At 49.2% G+C, this 22973-nt stretch overlaps 1 protein-coding gene across 1 annotated transcript in view; it reads right to left on the bottom strand.

Moving 5' to 3' along the window:
- The window catches only part of LOC121273199 (acidic amino acid decarboxylase GADL1-like), a 52979-nt gene that overhangs the window by 4733 nt on the left and 25273 nt on the right, over positions 1-22973 (bottom strand). The window contains exons 3-5 of the mRNA XM_041180189.1: positions 8376-8575; positions 5581-5632; positions 4411-4500 (exon numbers count right to left, since the gene is read on the bottom strand). Coding sequence (XP_041036123.1) covers positions 4411-4500; positions 5581-5632; positions 8376-8575 — 342 coding nt within the window. The remainder of the gene's footprint in view (positions 1-4410; positions 4501-5580; positions 5633-8375; positions 8576-22973) is intronic.

Raw genomic sequence — 22973 nt, forward strand, 5'->3', positions numbered from 1 at the left:
TCCCAGAATGTGAAAGGACAGTGTGATAACCCACTGTACCACCTAGTCCCCGAATGTGAAAGGACAGTGTGATAACCCACTGTACCACCCAGTCCCAGAGTGTGAATGGACAGTGTGATAACCCACTGTAACACCCAGTCCCAGAGTGTGAAAGGACGGTGTGATAACCCACTGTACCACCCAGTTCCAGAGTGTGAAAGGACAGTGTGATAACCCACTGTACCACCCAGTCCCAAAGTGTGAAAGGACAGTGTGATAACCCACTGTACCACCCAGTCCCAGAGTGTGAAAGGACAGTGTGATAACCCACTGTACCACCCAGTCCCAGAGTGTGAAAGGAAAGTGTGATAACCCACTGTACCACTCAGTCCCAGAGTGTGAAAGGACAATGAGATAACCCTCTGTACCACCCAGTCCCAGAGTGTGAAAGGACAGTGTAATAACACACTGTACCACCCAGTCCCAGAGTGTGAAAAGACAGTGTGATAACCCACTGTACCACCCAGTCCCAGAGTGTGAAAGGACAGCGTGATAACCCACTGTACCCAGTCCCAGAGTGTGAAAGGACAGTGTGATAACCCACTGTACCACCCAGTCCCAGAATGTGAAAGGACAGTGTGATAACCCACTGTACCACCCAGTCCCAGAGTGTGAAAGGACAGTGTGATAACACACTGTACCACCCAGTCCCAGAGTCTGAAAGGACAGTATGATAACCCACTGTACCACCCAGTCCCAGAGTGTGAAAGGACAGTGTGATAACACACTGTACCACCCAGTCCCAGAGTGTGAAAGGACAGTGTGATAACCCACTGTACCACCCAGCCCCAGAGTGTGAAAGGACAGTGTGATAACCCACTGTACCACCCAGTCCCAGAGTGTGAAAGGACAGTGTGATAACCCACTGTACCACCCAGTCCCAGAGTGTGAAAGGACAGTGTGATAACCCACTGTAACACCCAGTCCCAGAGTGTGAAAGGACAGTGTGATAACCCACTGTACCACCCAGTCCCAGAGTGTGAAAGGACAGTGTGATAACACACTGTACCACCCAGTCCCAGAGTGTGAAAGGACAGTGTGATAACACACTGTACCACCCAGTCCCAGGGTGTGAAAGGACAGTGTGATAACCCACTGTACCACCCAGTCCCAAAGTGTGAAAGGACAGTGTGATAACCCACTGTACCACCCAGTCCCAGAGTGTGAAAGGACAGTGTGATAACCCACTGTACCACCCAGTCCCAGAGTGTGAAAGGACAGTGTGATAACCCACTGTACCACCCAGTCCCAGAATGTGAAATGACAGTGTGATAACCCACTGTACCACCCAGTCCCAGAGTGTGAAAGGACAGTGTGATAACCCACTGTACCCAGTCCAAGAGTGTGAAAGGACAGAGTGATAACCCACTGTACCACCCAGTCCCAGAATGTGAAAGGACAGTGTGATAACCCACTGTACCACCTAGTCCCCGAATGTGAAAGGACAGTGTGATAACCCACTGTACCACCCAGTCCCAGAGTGTGAATGGACAGTGTGATAACCCACTGTAACACCCAGTCCCAGAGTGTGAAAGGACGGTGTGATAACCCACTGTACCACCCAGTCCCAGAGTGTGAAAGGACAGTGTGATAACACACTGTACCACCCAGTCCCAGAGTCTGAAAGGACAGTATGATAACCCACTGTACCACCCAGTCCCAGAGTGTGAAAGGACAGTGTGATAACACACTGTACCACCCAGTCCCAGGGTGTGAAAGGACAGTGTGATAACCCACTGTACCACCCAGTCCCAAAGTGTGAAAGGACAGTGTGATAACCCACTGTACCACCCAGTCCCAGAGTGTGAAAGGACAGTGTGATAACCCACTGTACCACCCAGTCCCAGAGTGTGAAAGGAAAGTGTGATAACCCACTGTACCACTCAGTCCCAGAGTGTGAAAGGACAATGAGATAACCCTCTGTACCACCCAGTCCCAGAGTGTGAAAGGACAGTGTAATAACACACTGTACCACCCAGTCCCAGAGTGTGAAAAGACAGTGTGATAACCCACTGTACCACCCAGTCCCAGAGTGTGAAAGGACAGTGTGATAACCCACTGTACCACCCAGTTCCAAAGTGTAAAAGGACAGTGTGATAACCCACTGTACCACCCAGTCCCAGAATGTGAAAGGACAGTGTGGTAACCCATTGTACCACCCATTTCTAGCGTGTGAAAGGACAGTGTGATAACTCACTGTAGCACCCAGTCCCAGAGTGTGAAAGGACAGTGTGATAACTCACTGTAGCACCCATTCCCAGAGTGTGAAAGGACGGTGTGATAACCCACTGTACCACCCAGTCCCAGAATGTGAAAGGACAGTGTGATAACCCACTGTACCACCCAGTCCCACAGCATGCAATATAGGAACATAACTAGGCAACCCACTCAACTCACAAGCTGAGTTCACAAACTCAGAAGTTTGTTCTGTTATTCAATGAGATCATGGCTGATCCATATTCCTACTCCATTTACCACCATGGCTCCACATCCTTTAATTTTCTTGGATAGCAAAAATCTGTCTCGGGTTGAAAATTCTAATTGAACTCACATCTACTGTTTTTTGTGGGAGAGTGTTCAACAGTGCTACCGCCCTGTGTGTGAACAAGTGTTTCCCAGCTTCTCTCTGAAATGGTCTGACTCTGATTTCAAGGTTTAACCCTAACCCTTGTCCTAGATTCTCCCAGCAACATCTACCCCATCAATTCCTTTTAAATCTTCAAAATCTCAATCCAATCACTGCTTAACCTTTTATATTCCCAGGAATACAAACTGCATTTAACCCTTGTAGCCCTGGTAAAATTCTGATTGAGTCTGCACTGCACTTTTTCCAAGGTCAGTTTATCCAAAGGCACAGTACCTAGAACTGTACACAATACTTCAGATGTGGGCTTTATATAGATGTAGTAAAATTTCCTCCCCCCTTATAAGAAATGGCTAATGTCTAATGACCTTATAAAATCTTAAGAAATGAATTAAAGATTTTAGAATTGGTTCTCTTTCTCCCTTATTAAGAAAAATTCTTTAGGAGCCTGCCAGAGCCAACATAGCAGACAGAATAGGTTTGCATTTTCATCAGGAAGCCTGTTATCTGACCAAGGACACAGCATGAAAGCTGATATTTGTGTAGGCATTGCTAGGTTTGATAAGGTGGAACCTCACTTCTACTTAACTGAACGACTGTCTGAGAGAAATTAATCACATGTCCTTCCAAGGGATAAACAGACGGCAGGAGGGGCTGGAGTGGGAGGGGTATATTTTGGGTACCTGTCCCTGGATAATTGGACAGTTGGATGAGGTGATGTTAATTGAATGAGTGATTGACATGAGATATCCATCAGCCCCTAAAAATATGTCTATAAATGGGCAGTCAAGTAGCAAAAAGCACAAACAAAAAGGGACTGAGACTCTTTAGGATAGCTAACCTCAGATTAGCACCCTCATCAGCCTAAAGGCAGGGGAGAGATCATTAATACAGGCAGCAGAGACTACACCATTACTCTGCCCATCTGATCTGGGACTTTCTCACACGTCACAGGTCCTATGTCTACAATATCTATTCTGATTGGGTGTTGTATTTGAACTGTCGCTTCTCAATAAATCACTTTAAGCCTTTAAATTGAACCGTTTGCAACTCCTCAAAACTCAAGTAATTTGTTATTGTCCCCTGATCAAATCTTACACCTCCATATGCAAGTCCTCCAGATATAAAGGATGACATTCAGTTCGCATGTTGGATTTTTTTTTATACCTGACAATTACATTTTAGTGATACATACATGGAGCCTTAAATCTCTTTGGACCTCCACCATTCTGACCTTTTTGTCATTTAAAAAAAATACTCTGGTTAATCCACTTTTGGTTCAAAATGGATGACTTCACATTTGCCTGCCACTTACTTAATCTATTATTGTCTCTGCAATTTTATGCTTCTATCTACAGTACTTACTATGTCACCAATCTTTGTGTAATCTGAAAGCTTAGATATGTGGCTTTCTATTGTGTTATCCAGTCATCAGCAAGTATAGTGACTAATTGAGGCCCTGGCATAGACCTTTAGGAATATAGAACATATCGGAACATGGAAACATAGGAATTAGGAGCAAGAGCAGGAGTAGGCCATTCAGCTCTTTGAGCCTGCTCCACCATTCAATAAGATCATGGCTAAGCTGGTTGTGGGGGGTAGAGAAAAGAGTCCACTAAGATTGTCCACTATATCCAGTCATTCCATGAAATTTCTAGTCAGAAAAGCAAAGTCTGTGGCCACTCCTCTTACTTTTTTCTAAGGTCCATAGCAAAACAATTCCATTATTCATTGCTTGGAGCAGAGGGGTAGATTACAAACGGCTGTGATTCTCAGTACACCCTTACCTTTCCTAGGTTCTGCCAGAAGTCAGGGGTCTGCTCTTTCCCTCGTAGGCTGGGCGGGATGTACCAAAAGCAGACATTGACACACTGAGGCTGCAAGAGAGAGACATTTTTACTCATTAAAGAGTCCAGCTTTCCCACCCTCAAACTTTGTCTCCAAAACCAGAGATGCTTCAAAGCAAGAAAAAAAGGCATGGACCTGAATATAAGCCTTTGACATGTATAAACAAGTTTTTGCACCGAAAGCACTTGGAACAGTGGTTTGACTTCCTTACAATTTCCACTTCAGAGGACAGTGCGACCACTGAGTCAAGTCAAGGCTGAGGGAGGGGTAGAGGTGAGCAGTGGCAGGGATTGATTTGTGACAGGATATGGGGCCAAATAAGACACCAAATAGTTCAGTTCAGTGGCTGGGGAATGGAGTGAATCTGCAATGAGGGTGAGGAATTTGTGGCAGGGGCCAAAGATAAAGAGAAGGGCAAGCTTTGGTCATCCCAAAGATTAGCTTGAAGAAACTACAGCTCATCCATTCCTGGATGTTGGACAAGCGGTCTGACAGCACCGACGGTGGAGGGATTGCACTGGGAGTCATCAGTGCACACACGGAAGCTGACCCCAACGTCAGCAGCAGATGATGCTGTCAAGCAGCACCAGGGCCTTCAAAAAAAAACCAACCAGACTCACCATCTCCAAATACCACTGCAGAAGATGCTCCGACTGCAACCCCAACAGCTAAAGTTGCCTTTTTCATTTCTGCTCCCCTCAGCATCACAGCCATGAGGCAACTTCCTGTTGTGACCTCTGGCTTCCCCCCTCATTCCTCCCCCAACCACTACAGTTCTAACTCCTCGGAAGTCTTCCTATTCTCCTCCTCCTCGCCACTCTAGGACTCCCCAGCTGCATCAGTAACAGGTGGTCAGCGGCCTGGAGGTAGAGTTACAGGAGGAGAGATGTGGAGCTTTATCGAGCAGAAGGCAGTGGGGTATGGAGATAATGGGGGACACAAGGATTTTTATCCACACAATCAAAAAGGCCGGGGGGGGGGGGGCGCGGTGGTAATTGGATAATGGGGTCAATTACAAATAAAACTATGGGGGAGGGATGCAATCTGAGACTAAGGTTTCAGGTGGGAGTGGAGTAGATAAATATAGTTAAGCATGTGTGTCATTTTACCTCCATCAGTAACCGAAAACCTTCTCTTTCCTTCATTTCATTCACCAAATACCTGGGAAAAAATAAATCCACAAACAGAATGGTATTATTACACACACACACAAAAAAACAATAGACTCAAAATCACTCCTGACAGCCAGAAAGTAGAAGTGCTTGTAATGATGCGAGGGACAGGAGAAAGCGACAAACTAAAGCTCACAGATGTGGCGGTGGGAGTGATCTTATTGAGTGAAGGGGGTGCACACCCATATCTGGCGATGTGGATGGAATCAGGCATCGTGAGTATGGTAGCATAGGGCTTAGAGGCCTGGACTAAAGGCCCAGAGATGCGCATTCGCATTCTACCATGATTTTAAATCAAGTTAATGAAATAAATAACGATTAAAAAGCTAGCCCCAGTAATAGTGAGAATGAAGCTATTGAAACATGGGGCAGAAGTGGGATTTCACAGTCCTGCCGCAGTCAATGGAGTTTAGAAGGGCTCACTGCATTTTACAGCCCCGTTCCTGCCACAATGCAGCCATAAAATTCCGGCCATGATAACCATTGGTTCACTCATGCCCTAGGTAAAGAAATCTGCCGTCCTTACCCGATCTGGCCTATGTGACTCCAAACCCACAGCAACATGGGTGAACTCTTGCCTACCATTACTATCAAGCCAAGTGACCAACCCTGGATCAATGAAGGGCATGCCAGGAGCAGCAACAGGCATTCCTGAAAAATGAGATGACAACCTGGTGAAGCACCAGCACAGAACTACTCCCATGCTAAACCGAGAAGCAGCATGCAACAGACTGTGCAAAACAATCCCACAACCAACGGAGCAGATCAAAGCACTGCAGCCCTGTCATGAATGGTGGGAAACAACTAAACAATAGAGGCTCCATGAGCATGACCATTCCCAACAATGGCTGCCCCCAACACAAGTGCAAAAGATAAGGGTGAATCATTCACAATAATCTTCAGCCAGAAGTGCCACATGACCTATTCTTTTTAGATCTCCTGTTACGGTTCCCACCACCATAATTTCACATCTTGAGCCAATTCACTCCATGTGATGAAACAGCTGAAGGCACTGGATACTGCAAAGGCTATGGGCCCTGACAACATCCTGGCAGCAGTGCTGAAGACTTGTGCTCTAGAACTAGTCAGACCCCTAGTTAAGCTTCTCCAGTACAGTTACAACACTGGCATCTACCCAGCAATGTGGAAAATTGCCCAGGGATGTCCTGTACACAAGCAGGAGATACCTTACATCACTTTGACGATTGGGTGTCGTTGACAGTGCTATCAAGCAGCACTTAGTTGCCAATAACCTGCTCACTGATGCTCAGTTTAGGTTCTGCCAGTGTCATTCAGCTCCCGACCTCATGACAGCCTTGGTCCAAACATGGACAAAACAGCTGAACTCCTGAGGTGAGGCAAGAATAACTGCCCTTGACATCAATCAAATGTGGCATCAAGGGGCCCTAGCAAAACTGGAGTCAATGGGAATCAGGTGGAAAACTCTCCACTGGCTGAAGTCATACCTAGCACAAAGGAAGATGGTTGTGGTTGTTGGAGATCAATCATCTCAGCTCCAGGACATCACTGCAGGAGTTCCTCAGGGTAGTGTCCCAGGCCCAACCATCTTCAGCTGCTTCATCAATGACCTTCCTTCCATCATAAGGTCAGAAGTGGGGATGTTCGCTGATGATTGCACAATGTTCAGCACCATTCACAACTCCTCAGACACTGAAGCAGTCCATGTCCAAATGCAGCAAGACCTGGACAACATTCAGGCTTGAGCTGATAAGTGGCAAGTAACATTCGCACCACACAAGTGCCAGGCAATGACCGTCTTCAACAAGAGAGAATCTAACCATCTCCCCCTGACATTCAACCGCATTATCAACATCCTGGGGGTTACCATTGACCAGAAGCTGAACTGGAGAAGCCATATAAATACTGTGGCTACAAGAGCAGGTCAGAGGCTGGGAATTCTGCAGCAAATAACTCACGTCCTGACTCCCCAAAGCCTGTCCACCTCTACAAGGCACAAGTCAGGAGTGTGATGGAATACTCTCCACTTGCCTGGATGATTGCAGCTCCTATCACACTCGAGAAGCTCGACACCGTCCAGGACAAAGCAGCCCGTTTGATTGGCACCACATCCACAACCATTCACTCCCTCCACCACCGATGCACAGTAGCAGCAGTGTGTACCATCTAAAAGATGCACCGCAGGAATTCACCAAGGCTCCTTAGACAGCACCTTCCAAACCCACGACCTCCACAACCTATAAGGACAAGGGCAGCAGACACATGGGAACACCAGCACCTGGAAGTTCCTCTCCAAGCCACTCACCATCCTGACTTGGAAATATATCGCCGATCCTTCACTGTCACTGGGTCAAAATCCTGGAACTCCCTCCCTAACAGCACTGTGGGTGTACCTACACCACATGGACTGCAGTGATTCAAGAAGGCAGCTCACCACCACCTTCTCAAGGGGCAATGAGGGATGGGCAATAAATGCTGGCCTAGCCACATTCTGTGAAAAGAATAAAGAAAATTTCCAGAGCTCCGGGCCTCAACAGCTGAAAGTACAGCTTCCAATGGTGGAGCAATGGAAATTGGATCTGTTCAAGAGGACAGAATTAGATGAACACACATCTCAGAGGCTTGTGAGGCTGAAGGAGATTACAGAGACAGGGAGGGGTGAGGCCATGGAGGGATTCGAAAACAAGGACGAGAAATTTTATTTAGTCAAGTATGGAGGTCTAGATGGGTGAGGTCATTGCCCTAACACCAACCTGGTGCAGGTGAAGGCATGGTCAATCCTTTCCTCCAGCCCTCGAGTACCAACAGCTTTCCACATCAGCCATAGCTTGAGGCAATCCACCTTCCGACCACACTGCAGGGACTTGTCACCGGTATCATAACAGACATTGTAGAACTTGTCTGGCTGGAAGAGATAGCCGGCGTTGGCCGAGAAACAATCCTTCAGGAGGCCCTGAGAAGGAGAGACAGGCAGAGTTTGGGCAAGAAACAGGGTACGGCCACAGCAGAGTCTCATAGAAATAAAAACATTTGCTATTAATAAATTAGTTAGCCAGTTACTTCATTGAAGGAATTTAGCAAATAGCAGAACTGAAGTCCCGACACTGCCCACTGGTGCTACTCCACTTTGTGGCTCAGCAGGGGCCTACACAACCAAAAACATAACAGTGGAGGGGGGGATGTGACAGCTAAAACCATTCCGCCACATCAGAGCACCAGCGCTGAAATTCAGCACTGTCCAATGAAAAAGTGACATCGGTCAAGGAGCTGTACAGTGACCCACGTGGAATAATTTGCTGCCATTTAAAAGCTACATCAAAGGTGTCGAAGCAGCTTTACCCTGTATCTAACCCCGTGCTGTACCTGTCCTGGGAGTGTTTGATGGGGACTGTGTAGAGGAAGCTTTACTCTGTATCTAACCCTGTAATGTACTTGTCCTGGGAGTGTTTGATGGTGACATTGTAGAGGGAGCTTTACTCTGTATATAACCCCGTGCTGTACATGCCCTGTGAGTGTTTGATGGGGACAGTGTAGAGGGAGGTTTACTCTGTATCTAACCCTGTGCTGTACTTATCCTGGGAGTGTTTGATGGGGACATTGTAGAGGGATCTTTACTCTGTATCTAACCCCGTGCTGTACCTGTCCTGTGAGTGTTTGATGGGGACAGTGTAGAGGGAGATTTAGTCTGTATCTAACACCGTACTGTACCTGTCCTGGGAGTGTCTGATGGGGACGGTGGAGAGGGAGCTTTACTCTGTATATAACCCTGTGCTGTACCTGTCCTGGGAGTGTTTGATGGGGACGGTGTAGACGGACCTTTACTGTGTATCTAACACCATGCTGTACCTATCCTGGGAGTGACTGATGGGGACAGTGTAGAGGGAGCTTTACTCTGTATCTAACCCCGTGCTGTACCTGCCCTGGGAGTGTATGATGGGGACAGTGTAAAGGGAGCTTTCTTCTGTATCTAACCCCGTGCTGTACCTGTCCTGGGAGGGTTTAATGCGCACAATGTAGACGGAGCCTTACTCTGTATCTAACCCTCTGCTGTACCTGTCCTGGGAGTGTTTGATGGGACAGTGTAGAGGGAGTTTTACTGTGTATCTAACCCCGTGCTGTACCTGTCTTGGGAGTGTTTGATGGGGACAGGGTAGAGGGAGCTTTACTCTGTGTATCACCCCATGCTGTACCTGTCCTGGGCGTGATTTATGGGGACAATGCACAGGGAGCTTTACTCTGTAACTAACCCCGTGCTGTTCCTGTCCTGGGAGTGTTTTATGGGGACAGTGTAGAGGGAGCTTTACTCTGTATCTAACCCCATGCTGTACATGTCCTGTGAACGTTTGATGGGGACAGTGTAGAGGGAGCTTTACTCTGTATCTAACCCCGTGCTGTACCTGCCCTGTGAGTGTTTGATGTGGACAGTGTAGAGGGAGATTTACTCTGTATCTAACCCCGTAGTGTACCTATCCTGGGAGTGTCTGATGGGGACAGTGTAGAGGGAGCTTTACTCTGTATCTAACCCCGTGCTGTAGCTACCCTGGGAGTGTATGATGGGGACAGTGTAAAGGGAGCTTTCTTCTGTATCTAACCCCGTGCTGTACCTGTCATGGGAGGGTTTAATGCGCACAATGTAGACGGAGCCTTACTCTGTATCTAACCCTCTGCTGTACCTGTCCTGGGTGTGTTTGATGGGACAGTGTAGAGGGAGCTTTACTGTGTATCTAACCGCGTGTTGTACCTGCCCTGTGAGTGCTTGATGGGCACGGTGTAGAGGGAGCTTTACTCTGTATCTAACCCCGTGCTGTACCTGTCTTGGGAGTGTTTGATGGGGACAGTGTAGGGGGAGCTTTACGCTGTCTCTAACCCCGTGCTGTACCTGTCCTGGGAGTGTTTGATGGGGACAGTGTAGAAGGAGCTTTACTCTGTATATCACCCCATGCTGTACCTGTCCTGGGAGTGGTTTATGGGGACAATGCACAGGGAGCTTTACTCTGTAACTAACCCCGTGCTGTCCCTGTCCTGGAGTATTTGATGGGGACAGTGTAGAGGGAGCTTCACTCTGTATCTAACCCCGTGCTGTACATGTCCTGTGAACGTTTGATGGGGACAGTGTAGAGGGAGCTTTACTCTGTATCTAACCCCGTGCTGTACCTAGCAAGGGAGTGTTTGATAGGGACAGTGTAGAGGGATCTTTACTCTGTATCTAACCCCGTGCTGTACCTGCCCTGTGAGTGTTTGATGTGGACAGTGTAGAGGGAGATTTACTCTGTACCTAACCCCGTGCTGTAGCTGTCCTGGGAGTGTCTGATGGGGACGGTGTAGAGGGAGGTTTACTCTGTATCTAACCCCGTGCTGTACCTGTCCTGGGAGTGTTTGATGGGGACAGTGTAGAGGGAGCTTTACTCTGCATCTAACCCCGTAATGTACTTGTCCTGGGAGTGTTTGATGGGGACATTGTAGAGGGAGCTTTACTCTGTATCTAACCCCGTGCTGTACATGCCCTGTGAGTGTTTGATGGGGACAGTGTAGAGGGAGGTTTACTCTGTATCTAACCCTGTGCTGTACTTATCCTGGGAGTGTTTGATGGGGACAATGCAGAGGGATCTTTACTCTGTATCTAACCCCGTGCTGTACCTGCCCTGTGAGTGTTTGATGGGGACAGTGTAGAGGGAGATTTAGTCTGTATCTAACACCGTACTGTACCTGTCCTGGGAGTGTCTGATGGGGACGGTGGAGAGGGAGCTTTACTCTGTATATAACCCTGTGCTGTACCTATCCTGGGAGTGACTGATGGGGACAGTGTAGAGGGAGCTTTACTCTGTATCTAACCCCGTGCTGTACCTGCCCTGGGAGTGTATGATGGGGACTGTGTAAAGGGAGCTTTCTTCTGTATCTAACCCCGTGCTGTACCTGTCCTGGGAGGGTTTAATGCGCACAATGTAGACGGAGCCTTACTCTGTATCTAACCCTCTGCTGTACCTGTCCTGGGAGTGTTTGATGGGACAGTGTAGAGGGAGTTTTACTGTGTATCTAACCGCGTGCTGTACCTGCCCTGTGAGTGTTTGATGGGCAGGGTGTAAAGGGAGCTTTACTCTGTATCTAACCCCGTGCTGTACCTGTCTTGGGAGTGTTTGATGGAGACAGGGTAGAGGGAGCTTTACTCTGCATATCACCCCATGCTGTACCTGTCCTGGGAGTGGTTTATGGGAACAATGCACAGGGAGCTTTACTCTGTAACTAACCCCGTGCTGTTCCTGTCCTGGGAGTGTTTTATGGGGACAGTGTAGAGGGAGCTTCACTCTGTATCTAACCCCATGCTGTACATGTCCTGTGAACGTTTGATGGGGACAGTGTAGAGGGAGCTTTACTCTGTATCTAACCCCGTGCTGTACCTGCCCTGTGAGTGTTTGATGTGGACAGTGTAGAGGGAGATTTACTCTGTATCTAACCCCGTACTGTACCTATCCTGGGAGTGTCTGATGGGGACGGTGTAGAGGAAGCTTTACTCTGTATCTAACCCCGTGCTGTACCTGTCCTGGGAGTGTTTCATGGGGACAGTGTAGAGGGATCTTTACTCTGTATCTAACCCCGTGCTGTATCTGTCCTGGGAGTGTTTGATGGGGACGGTGTAGAAGGAGTTTTACCCTATATATCACCCCGTGCTGTACCTGTCGTGGGAATGTTCGATGCGAACAGTGTACAGGGAGCTTTACTCTGTATCTAACACCGTGCTGTACCTGCCCTGTGAGTGTTTGATGGGGACAATGTACAGGGAGCTTTACTCTGTATCTGACACTGCTCTATACCTGTCCTGGGAGTGTTTGATGGGGACAACGTAGAGGGAGCTTTACTCTGTATCTAACCCCGTGCTGTACCTGTCCTGGGAGTGTTTGACGGGACAGTGTAGAGGGAGCTTTACTCTGTATCTAACCCCGTGCTGTACCTGCCCTCGGAGTGTTTGATAGGGACAGTGTAGAGGGAGCTTTACTCTGTATATAAGCCCGTGCTGTATCTGTCCCGGGAGTGTTTGATGGGGACGGTGTAGAAGGAGCTGTTCTCTGTATATCACCCCGTGCTGTACCTGGCCTGGGAGTGGTTTATGGAGACAATGTAGAGGGGGCTTTACTCTGTATCTATCCCCGTGCTGTTCCTGTCCTGGGAGTGTTTTATGGGGACAGTGTAGAGGGAGCTTCACTCTGTATTTAACCCCGTGCTGTACCTGCCCTGGGAGTGTTTGATGGGGTCAGTGTAGAAGGAGCGTTACTCTGTATCTAACGCCGTGCTGTACCTGTCCTGGGAGTGTCTGATGGGGAGGGTGTAGAGGGAGCTTTACTCTGTATCTAACGCCGTGCTGTACCTATCCTGGGAGTGTTTGATGGGGACAGTGTAGAGGGAGCTTTTCTCTGTACCGAACCCCGTGCTGTACCTGCTCTGGGAGTGTTTGATAGGGACAGTGTAAAGGGAGCTTTCCTCTGTATCTAACCCTGTGCTGTATCTGTCCTGGAGTGTTTGAGGTGACAATGTAGAGGGAGCTTTACTCTGTATCTTACCGCATGCTGTATCTGTCCTGGGAGTGTTTGATGGGGACGGTGTAGAAGGAGCTCTTCTCTGTATATCACCCCGTGCTGTACCTGTCCTGGCAGTGGTTTATGGGGACAATTTAGAGGGAGATTTACTCTGTATCTAACCCCGTGCTGTTCCCGTCCTGTGAGAGTTTTATGGGGACAGTGTAGAGGGAGCTTCACTCTGTATTTAACCCCGTGCTGTACCTGTCCTGGGAGTGTTTGATGGGGACAGTGTTCAGGGAGCTTTACCCTGTGTTTATCCCCATGCTGTACCTGCCCTGTGATTGTTTGATGGGGACATTTTAGAGGTAGCTCTACTCTGTATCTAATCCCGTGCTGTACCTGTCCTGGAGTGTTTGAGCCGACAGTATGGAGGGAGCTTTAGTCTGTATCTAACCCCGTGCTGTACCTGTCCTGGGAGTGTTTGATGGGGACGGTGTAGAAGGGACTTTACTCTGTATATCACCCCGTGCTGTACCTGCCCTGGGACTGGTTTATGGGGACAATGTAGAGGGAGCTTTAATCTGTTTCTAACCCCGTGCTGATCGTGTCCTGGGAGTGTTTTATGGGGACAGAGTAGAGGGAACTTCACTCTGTATCTAACCCCGTGCTGTACATTTCCTGTGAACGTTTGGTGGGGACAGTGTAGAGGAAGCTTTACTCTGTATCTAACACCATGCTGTATCTGTCAGGGGAGTGTTTGACGGGGACGGTGTAGAAGGTGGTTTACGCTGTATATCACCCCGTGCTGTACCTGCCCTGTGAGTGTTTGATGAGGACAGTGTAGAGGAAGCTTTACTCTGTATCTAACCCCGTGCTGTACCTGTCCTGGGAGTGTCTGATGGGGAGTGTGTAGATGGAGCTTTACTCTGTATCTAACCCCGTGCTGTACCTGTCCTGGGACTGTCTGATGGGGAGGGTGTAGATGGAGCTTTACTCTGTATCTAACCCCGTGCTGTATCTGTCCTGGGGGTGTTTGATGGGGATGGTGTAGAGGGAGCTTTACTCTGTATCTAACCCCATGCTGTATCTGTCCTGGAGTGTTTGAGCCGACAGTGTAGAGGAAGCTTTACTGTGTCTAACCCCGTGCTGTACCTGCCCTGTGACTGTTTGATGGGGACAGTGTAGGGGGACCTTTACTCTGTATCTAACCCCGTGCTGTATCTGTCCTGTGAGTGTTTGATGGGCACAGTGTAGAGGGAGCTTTACTCTGTATCTAACACCATGCTGTACCTGTCCTGGGAGTTTTTGATAGGGAGGTTGTAGATGGAGCTTTACTCTGTATCTAACCCCGTGCTGTATCTGTCCTGGGGGTGTTTGATGGGGATGGTGTAGAGGGAGCTTTACTCTGTATCTAACCCCGTGCTGTACCTGCCCTCTGAGTGTTTGATGGGGACAGTGTGGAGGGAGCGTTAGTCTGTATCTAACCCCGTGCTGTACCTGTCCTGGGAGTATTTGATGGGGACGGTGTAGGAGGGACTTTACTCTGTATATCACCCCGTGCTGTACCTGTCCTTGGAGTGGTTTATGGGGACAATGCAGAGGGAGCTTTACTCTGTTTCTAACCCCGTGCTGTTCCTGTCCTGGGAGTGTTTTATGGGGACAGTGTAGAGGGAGCTTTACTCTGTATCTAACCACATGCTGTACCTGCCCTGTGACTGTTTGATGGGGACAGTGTAGAGGGTTCTTTACTCTGTATCTAACCCCGTGCTGTACCTGTCCTGGGAGTGTTTGATGGGGACAGTGTAGAGGGAGCTTTACTCTGTATCTAACCACATGCTGTACCTGCCCTGTGACTGTTTGATGGGGACAGTGTAGAGGGTTCTTTACTCTGTATCTAATCCCATGCTGTACCTGCCCTGTGAGTGTTTGATGGGGACCTTGTAGAAGGAGCTTTACTCTGTATATCAAGTCGAGTTGTACCTGTCTTGGGAGTGTTTGATGCGGAGAGTTTAGAGGGAGCTTTACTCTGTATCTAATTCCTTGCAGTACCTGTCCTAGGAGTGTTTGATGGGGAGAGTTTAGAGGGAGCTTTACTCTGTATCTAATCCCGTGCAATACCTGTCCTGGGAGGGTTTATGGGGACTGTGTAGAGGGACCTTCACTCTGTATCTAACCCTGTGCTGTACCTGTCCTGGGAGTGTTTGATAGGAACGGTGTAGAGGGACCTTTACTCTGTATCTAACCCCGTGCTGTACCTGTCCTGGGAGTGTTTTATGGGGACAGTGTAGAGGGAGCTTTACTCTGTATATCACCCCATGCTGTACCTGTCCTGGGCGTGGTTTATGGGGACAATGCACAGGGAGCTTTACTCTGTAACTAACCCCGTGCTGTTCCTGTCCTGGGAGTGTTTTATGGGGACAGTGTAGAGGGAGCTTCACTCTGTATCTAACCCCATGCTGTACCTGCCCTGTGAGTGTTTGATGTGGACAGTGTAGAGGGAGATTTACTCTGTATCTAACCCCGTAGCGTACCTATCCTGGGAGTGTCTGATGGGGACAGTGTAGAGGGAGCTTTACTCTGTATCTAACCCCGTGCTGTACCTGTCCTGGGAGTGTTTGATAGGGACAGTGTAGAGGGATCTTTACTCTGTAACCCCGTGCTGTACCTGCCCTGTGAGTGTTTGATGTGGACAGTGTAGAGGGAGATTTACTCTGTACCTAACCCCGTACTGTACCTGTCCTGGGAGTGTTTGATGGGGACGGTGTAGAAGGAGCTCTTCTCTGTATATCACCCCGTGCTGTACCTGTCCTGGCAGTGGTTTATGGGGACAATTTAGAGGGAGATTTACTCTGTATCTAACCCCGTGCTGTTCCCGTCCTGTGAGAGTTTTATGGGGACAGTGTAGAGGGAGCTTCACTCTGTATTTAACCCCGTGCTGTACCTGTCCTGGGAGTGTTTGATGGGGACAGTGTTCAGGGAGCTTTACCCTGTGTTTATCCCCATGCTGTACCTGCCCTGTGATTGTTTGATGGGGACATTTTAGAGGTAGCTCTACTCTGTATCTAATCCCGTGCTGTACCTGTCCTGGAGTGTTTGAGCCGACAGTATGGAGGGAGCTTTAGTCTGTATCTAACCCCGTGCTGTACCTGTCCTGGGAGTGTTAGATGGGGACGGTGTAGAAGGGACTTTACTCTGTATATCACCCCGTGCTTTACCTGTCCTGGGACTGGTTTATGGGGACAATGTAGAGGGAGCTTCACTCTGTATCTAACCCCGTGCTGTACCTGCCCTCTGAGTGTTTGATGGGGACAGTGTGGAGGGAGCGTTAGTCTGTATCTAACCCCGTGCTGTACCTGTCCTGGGAGTATTTGATGGGGACGGTGTAGGAGGGACTTTACTCTGTATATCACCCCGTGCTGTACCTGTCCTTGGAGTGGTTTATGGGGACAATGCAGAGGGAGCTTTACTCTGTTTCTAACCCCGTGCTGTTCCTGTCCTGGGAGTGTTTTATGGGGACAGTGTAGAGGGAGCTTTACTCTGTATCTAACCACATGCTGTACCTGCCCTGTGACTGTTTGATGGGGACAGTGTAGAGGGTTCTTTACTCTGTATCTAACCCCATGCTGTACCTGCCCTGTGAGTGTTTGATGGGGACCTTGTAGAAGGAGCTTTACTCTGTATATCAAGTCGAGTTGTACCTGTCTTGGGAGTGTTTGATGCGTAGAGTTTAGAGGGAGCTTTACTCTGTATCTAATTCCTTGCAGTACCTGTCCTAGGAGTGTTTGATGGGGAGAGTTTAGAGGGAGCTTTACTCTGTATCTAATCCCGTGCAATACCTGTCCTGGGAGGGTTTATGGGGACTGTGTAGAGGGACCTTCACTCTGTATCTAACCCTGTGCTGTACCTGTCCTGGGAGTGTTTGATAGGAACGGTGTAGAGGGACCTTTACTCTGTATCTAACCCCGTGCTGTACCTGTCCTGGGCGTGGTTTATGGGGACAATGCACAGGGAGCTTTACTCTGTAACTAACCCCGTGCTGTTCCTGTCCTGGGAGTGTTTTATGGGGACAGTGTAGAGGGAGCTTCACTCTGTATCTAACCCCGTGCTGTACCTGCCCTGTGAGTGTTTGATGTGGACAGTGTAGAGGGAGATTTACTCTGTATCTAACCCCGTAGCGTACCTATCCTGGGAGTGTCTGATGGGGACAGTGTAGAGGGAGCTTTACTCTGTATCTAACCCCGTGCTGTACCTACCAAGGGAGTGTTTGATAGGGACAGTGTAGAGGGATCTTTACTCTGTAACCCCGTGCTGTACCTGCCCTGTGAGTGTTTGATGTGGACAGTGTAGAGGGAGATTTACTCTGTACCTAACCCCGTACTGTACCTGTCCTGGGAGTGTTTGATGGGGACGGTGTAGAAGGAGCTCTTCTCTGTATATCACCCCGTGCTGTACCTGTCCTGGCAGTGGTTTATGGGGACAATTTAGAGGGAGATTTACTCTGTATCTAACCCCGTGCTGTTCCCGTCCTGTGAGAGTTTTATGGGGACAGTGTAGAGGGAGCTTCACTCTGTATTTAACCCCGTGCTGTACCTGTCCTGGGAGTGTTTGATGGGGACAGTGTTCAGGGAGCTTTACCCTGTGTTTATCCCCATGCTGTACCTGCCCTGTGATTGTTTGATGGGGACATTTTAGAGGTAGCTCTACTCTGTATCTAATCCCGTGCTGTACCTGTCCTGGAGTGTTTGAGCCGACAGTATGGAGGGAGCTTTAGTCTGTATCTAACCCCGTGCTGTACCTGTCCTGGGAGTGTTTGATGGGGACGGTGTAGAAGGGACTTTACTCTGTATATCACCCCGTGCTTTACCTGTCCTGGGACTGGTTTATGGGGACAATGTAGAGGGAGCTTCACTCTGTATCTAACCCCGTGCTGTACCTGCCCTCTGAGTGTTTGATGGGGACAGTGTGGAGGGAGCGTTAGTCTGTATCTAACCCCGTGCTGTACCTGTCCTGGGAGTGTTTGATGGGGACGGTGTAGAAGGGACTTTACTCTGTATATCACCCCGTGCTGTACCTGTCCTGGGACTGGTTTATGGGGACAATGTAGAGGGAGCTTTAATCTGTTTCTAACCCCGTGCTGATCGTGTCCTGGGAGTGTTTTATGGGGACAGAGTAGAGGGAGCTTCACACTGTATCTAACCCCGTGCTGTACATTTCCTGTGAACGTTTGGTGGGGACAGTGTAGAGGAAGCTTTACTCTGTATCTAACACCATGCTGTATCTGTCAGGGGAGTGTTTGACGGGGACGGTGTAGAAGGTGGTTTACGCTGTATATCACCCCGTGCTGTACCTGCCCTGTGAGTGTTTGATGGGCACAGTGTAGAGGGAGCTTTACTCTGTATCTAACACCATGCTGTACCTGTCCTGGGAGTTTTTGATGGGGAGGTTGTAGATGGAGCTTTACTCTGTATCTAACCCCGTGCTGTACCTGCCCTCTGAGTGTTTGATGGGGACAGTGTGGAGGGAGCGTTAGTCTGTATCTAACCCCGTGCTGTACCTGTCCTGGGAGTATTTGATGGGGACGGTGTAGGAGGGACTTTACTCTGTATATCACCCCGTGCTGTACCTGTCCTTGGAGTGGTTTATGGGGACAATGCAGAGGGAGCTTTACTCTGTTTCTAACCCCGTGCTGTTCCTGTCCTGGGAGTGTTTTATGGGGACAGTGTAGAGGGAGCTTTACTCTGTATCTAACCACATGCTGTACCTGCCCTGTGACTGTTTGATGGTGACAGAGTAGAGGGATCTTTACTCTGTATCTAATCCCATGCTGTACCTGCCCTGTGAGTGTTTGATGGGGACCTTGTAGAAGGAGCTTTACTCTGTATATCAAGTCGAGTTGTACCTGTCTTGGGAGTGTTTGATGCGGAGACTTTAGAGGGAGCTTTACTCTGTATCTAATTCCTTGCAGTACCTGTCCTAGGAGTGTTTGATGGGGAGAGTTTAGAGGGAGCTTTACTCTGTATCTAATCCCGTGCAATACCTGTCCTGGGAGGGTTTATGGGGACTGTGTAGAGGGACCTTCACTCTGTATCTAACCCTATGCTGTACCTGTCCTGGGAGTGTTTGATAGGAACGGTGTAGAGGGACCTTTACTCTGTATCTAACCCCGTGCTGTACCTGCCCTGGGCGTGGTTTATGGGGACAATGCACAGGGAGCTTTACTCTGTAACTAACCCCGTGCTGTTCCTGTCCTGGGAGTGTTTTATGGGGACAGTGTAGAGGGAGCTTCACTCTGTATCTAACCCCGTAGTGTACCTATCCTGGGAGTGTCTGATAGGGACAGTGTAGAGGGAGCTTTACTCTGTATCTAACCCCGTGCTGTACCTGCCCTGGGAGTGTTTGATGGGACAGTGTAGAGGGAGCTTTATTGTGTATCGGACCGCGTGCTGTACCTGCCCTGTGAGTGCTTGATGGGCATGGTGTAGAGGGAGCTTTACTCTGTATCTAACCCCGTGCTGTACCTGTCTTGGGAGTGTTTGATGGGGACAGGGTAGAGGGAGCTTTACTCTGTATCTAACCCCGTGCTGTACTTGTCCTGGGAGTGTTTGATGGGGACAGTGTAGAAGGAGCTTTACTCTGTATATCACCCCATGCTGTACCTGTCCTGGGAGTGGTTTATGGGGACAATGCACAGGGAGCTTTACTCTGTAACTAACCCCGTGCTGTTCCTGTCCTGGGAGTGTTTTATGGGGACAGTGTAGAGGGAGCTTTACTCTGTATCTAACCCCGTGCTGTACCTACCAAGGGAGTGTTTGATAGGGACAGTGTAGAGGGATCTTTACTCTGTATCTAACCCCGTGCTGTACCTGCCCTGTGAGTGTTTGATGTGGACAGTGTAGAGGGAGATTTACTCTGTACCTAACCCCGTACTGTACCTGTCCTGGGAGTGTTTGATGGGGACAGTGTAGAGGGAGGTTTACTCTGTATCTAACCCTGTGCTGTACTTATCCTGGGAGTGTTTGATGGGGACATTGTAGAGGGATCTTTACTCTGTATCTAACCCCGTGCTGTACCTGCCCTGTGAGTGTTTGATGGGGGCAGTGTAGAGGGAGATTTAGTCTGTATCTAACACCGTACTGTACCTGTCCTGGGAGTGTCTGATGGGGACGGTGGAGAGGGAGCTTTACTCTGTATATAACCCTGTGCTGTACCTGTCCTGGGAGTGTTTGATGGGGACGGTGTAGACGGACCTTTACTGTGTATCTAACACCATGCTGTACCTATCCTGGGAGTGACTGATGGGGACAGTGTAGAGGGAGCTTTACTCTGTATCTAACCCCGTGCTGTACCTGCCCTGGGAGTGTATGATGGGGACAGTGTAAAGGGAGCTTTCTTCTGTATCTAACCCCGTGCTGTACCTGTCCTGGGAGGGTTTAATGCGCACAATGTAGACGGAGCCTTACTCTGTATCTAACCCTCTGCTGTACCTGTCCTGGGAGTGTTTGATGGGACAGTGTAGAGGGAGTTTTACTGTGTATCTAACCGCGTGCTGTACCTGCCCTGTGAGTGTTTGATGGGCAGGGTGTAAAGGGTGCTTTACTCTGTATCTAACCCCGTGCTGTACCTGTCTTGGGAGTGTTTGATGGGGACAGGGTAGAGGGAGCTTTACTCTGTATATCACCCCATGCTGTACCTGTCCTGGGCGTGGTTTATGGGGACAATGCACAGGGAGCTTTACTCTGTAACTAACCCCGTGCTGTTCCTGTCCTGGGAGTGTTTTATGGGGACAATGTAGAGGGAGCTTCACTCTGTATCTAACCCCATGCTGTACATGTCCTGTGAACGTTTGATGGGGACAGTGTAGAGGGAGCTTTACTCTGTATCTAACCCCGTGCTGTACCTGCCCTGTGAGTGTTTGATGTGGACAGTGTAGAGGGAGATTTACTCTGTATCTAACCCCGTACTGTACCTGTCCTGGGAGTGTCTGATGGGGACAGTGTAGAGGGAGCTTTACTCTGTATCTAACCCCGTGCTGTAGCTACCCTGGGAGTGTATGATGGGGACAGTGTAAAGGGAGCTTTCTTCTGTATCTAACCCCGTGCTGTACCTGTCCTGGGAGGGTTTAATGCGCACAATGTAGACGGAGCCTTACTCTGTATCTAACCCTCTGCTGTACCTGTCCTGGGAGTGTTTGATGGGACAGTGTAGAGGGAGCTTTACTGTGTATCTAACCGCGTGCTGTACCTGCCCTGTGAGTGCTTGATGGGCACGGTGTAGAGGGAGCTTTACTCTGTATCTAACCCCGTGCTGTACCTGTCCTGGGAGTGTTTGATGGGGACAGTGTAGAAGGAGATTTACTCTGTATATCACCCCATGCTGTACCTGTCCTGGGAGTGGTTTATGGGGACAATGCACAGGGAGCTTTACTCTGTAACTAACCCCGTGCTGTTCCTGTCCTGGGAGTGTTTTATGGGGACAGTGTAGAGGGAGCTTCACTCTGTATCTAACCCCGTGCTGTACATGTCCTGTGAACGTTTGATGGGGACAGTGTAGAGGGAGCTTTACTCTATCTAACCCCGTGCTGTAGCTACCAAGGGAGTGTTTGATAGGGACAGTGTAGAGGGAGATTTACTCTGTACCTAACCCCGTACTGTACCTGTCCTGGGAGTGTCTGATGGGGACGGTGTAGAGGGATCTTTACTCTGTGTCTAACCCTGTGCTGTACCTGCCCTGTGAGTGTTTGATGTGGACAGTGTAGAGGGAGATTTACTCTGTATCTAACCCCGTACTGTACCTATCCTGGGAGTGTCTGATGGCGACGATGGAGAGGGAGCTTTACTCTGTATATAACCCTGTGCTGTACCTGTCCTGTGAGTGTTTGATTGGGACGGTGTAGACGGACCTTTACTGTGTATCTAACACCATGCTGTACCTGTCCTGGGAGGGTTTATGGGGATTGTGTAGAGGGACCTTCACTCTGTATCTAACCCTATGCTGTACCTGTCCTGGGAGTGTTTGATGGGGACAGTGTAGAGGGAGCTTTACTCTGTATATCACCCCGTGCTGTACCTGTCCTGGGAGTGTTTGATGGGGACAGTGTAGAGGGAGCTTTACTCTGTATATCACCCCGTGCTGTACCTGTCCTGGGCGTGGTTTATGGGGACAATGCACAGGGAGCTTTACTCTGTAACTAACCCCGTGCTGTTCCTGTCCTGGGAGTGTTTTATGGGGACAGTGTAGAGGGAGCTTCACTCTGTATCTAACCCCGTGCTGTACCTGCCCTGTGAGTGTTTGATGTGGACAGTGTAGAGGGAGATTTACTCTGTATCTAACCCCGTAGTGTACCTATCCTGGGAGTGTCTGATGGGGACAGTGTAGAGGGAGCTTTACTCTGTATCTAACCCCGTGCTGTAGCTACCCTGGGAGTGTATGATGGGGACAGTGTAAAGGGAGCTTTCTTCTGTATCTAACCCCGTGCTGTACCTGTCCTGGGAGGGTTTAATGCGCACAATGTAGACGGAGCCTTACTCTGTATCTAACCCTCTGCTGTACCTGTCCTGGGAGTGTTTGATGGGACAGTGTAGAGGGAGCTTTACTGTGTATCGGACCGCGTGCTGTACCTGCCCTGTGAGTGCTTGATGGGCACGGTGTAGAGGGAGCTTTACTCTGTATCTAACCCCGTGCTGTACCTGTCTTGGGAGTGTTTGATGGGGACAGGGTAGAGGGAGCTTTACTCTGTATCTAACCCCGTGCTGTACTTGTCCTGGGAGTGTTTGATGGGGACAGTGTAGAAGGAGCTTTACTCTGTATATCACCCCATGCTGTACCTGTCCTGGGAGTGGT

Source organism: Carcharodon carcharias, chromosome X (assembly GCF_017639515.1).
Source record: "Carcharodon carcharias isolate sCarCar2 chromosome X, sCarCar2.pri, whole genome shotgun sequence".
Classification (NCBI taxonomy): domain Eukaryota; kingdom Metazoa; phylum Chordata; class Chondrichthyes; order Lamniformes; family Lamnidae; genus Carcharodon; species Carcharodon carcharias.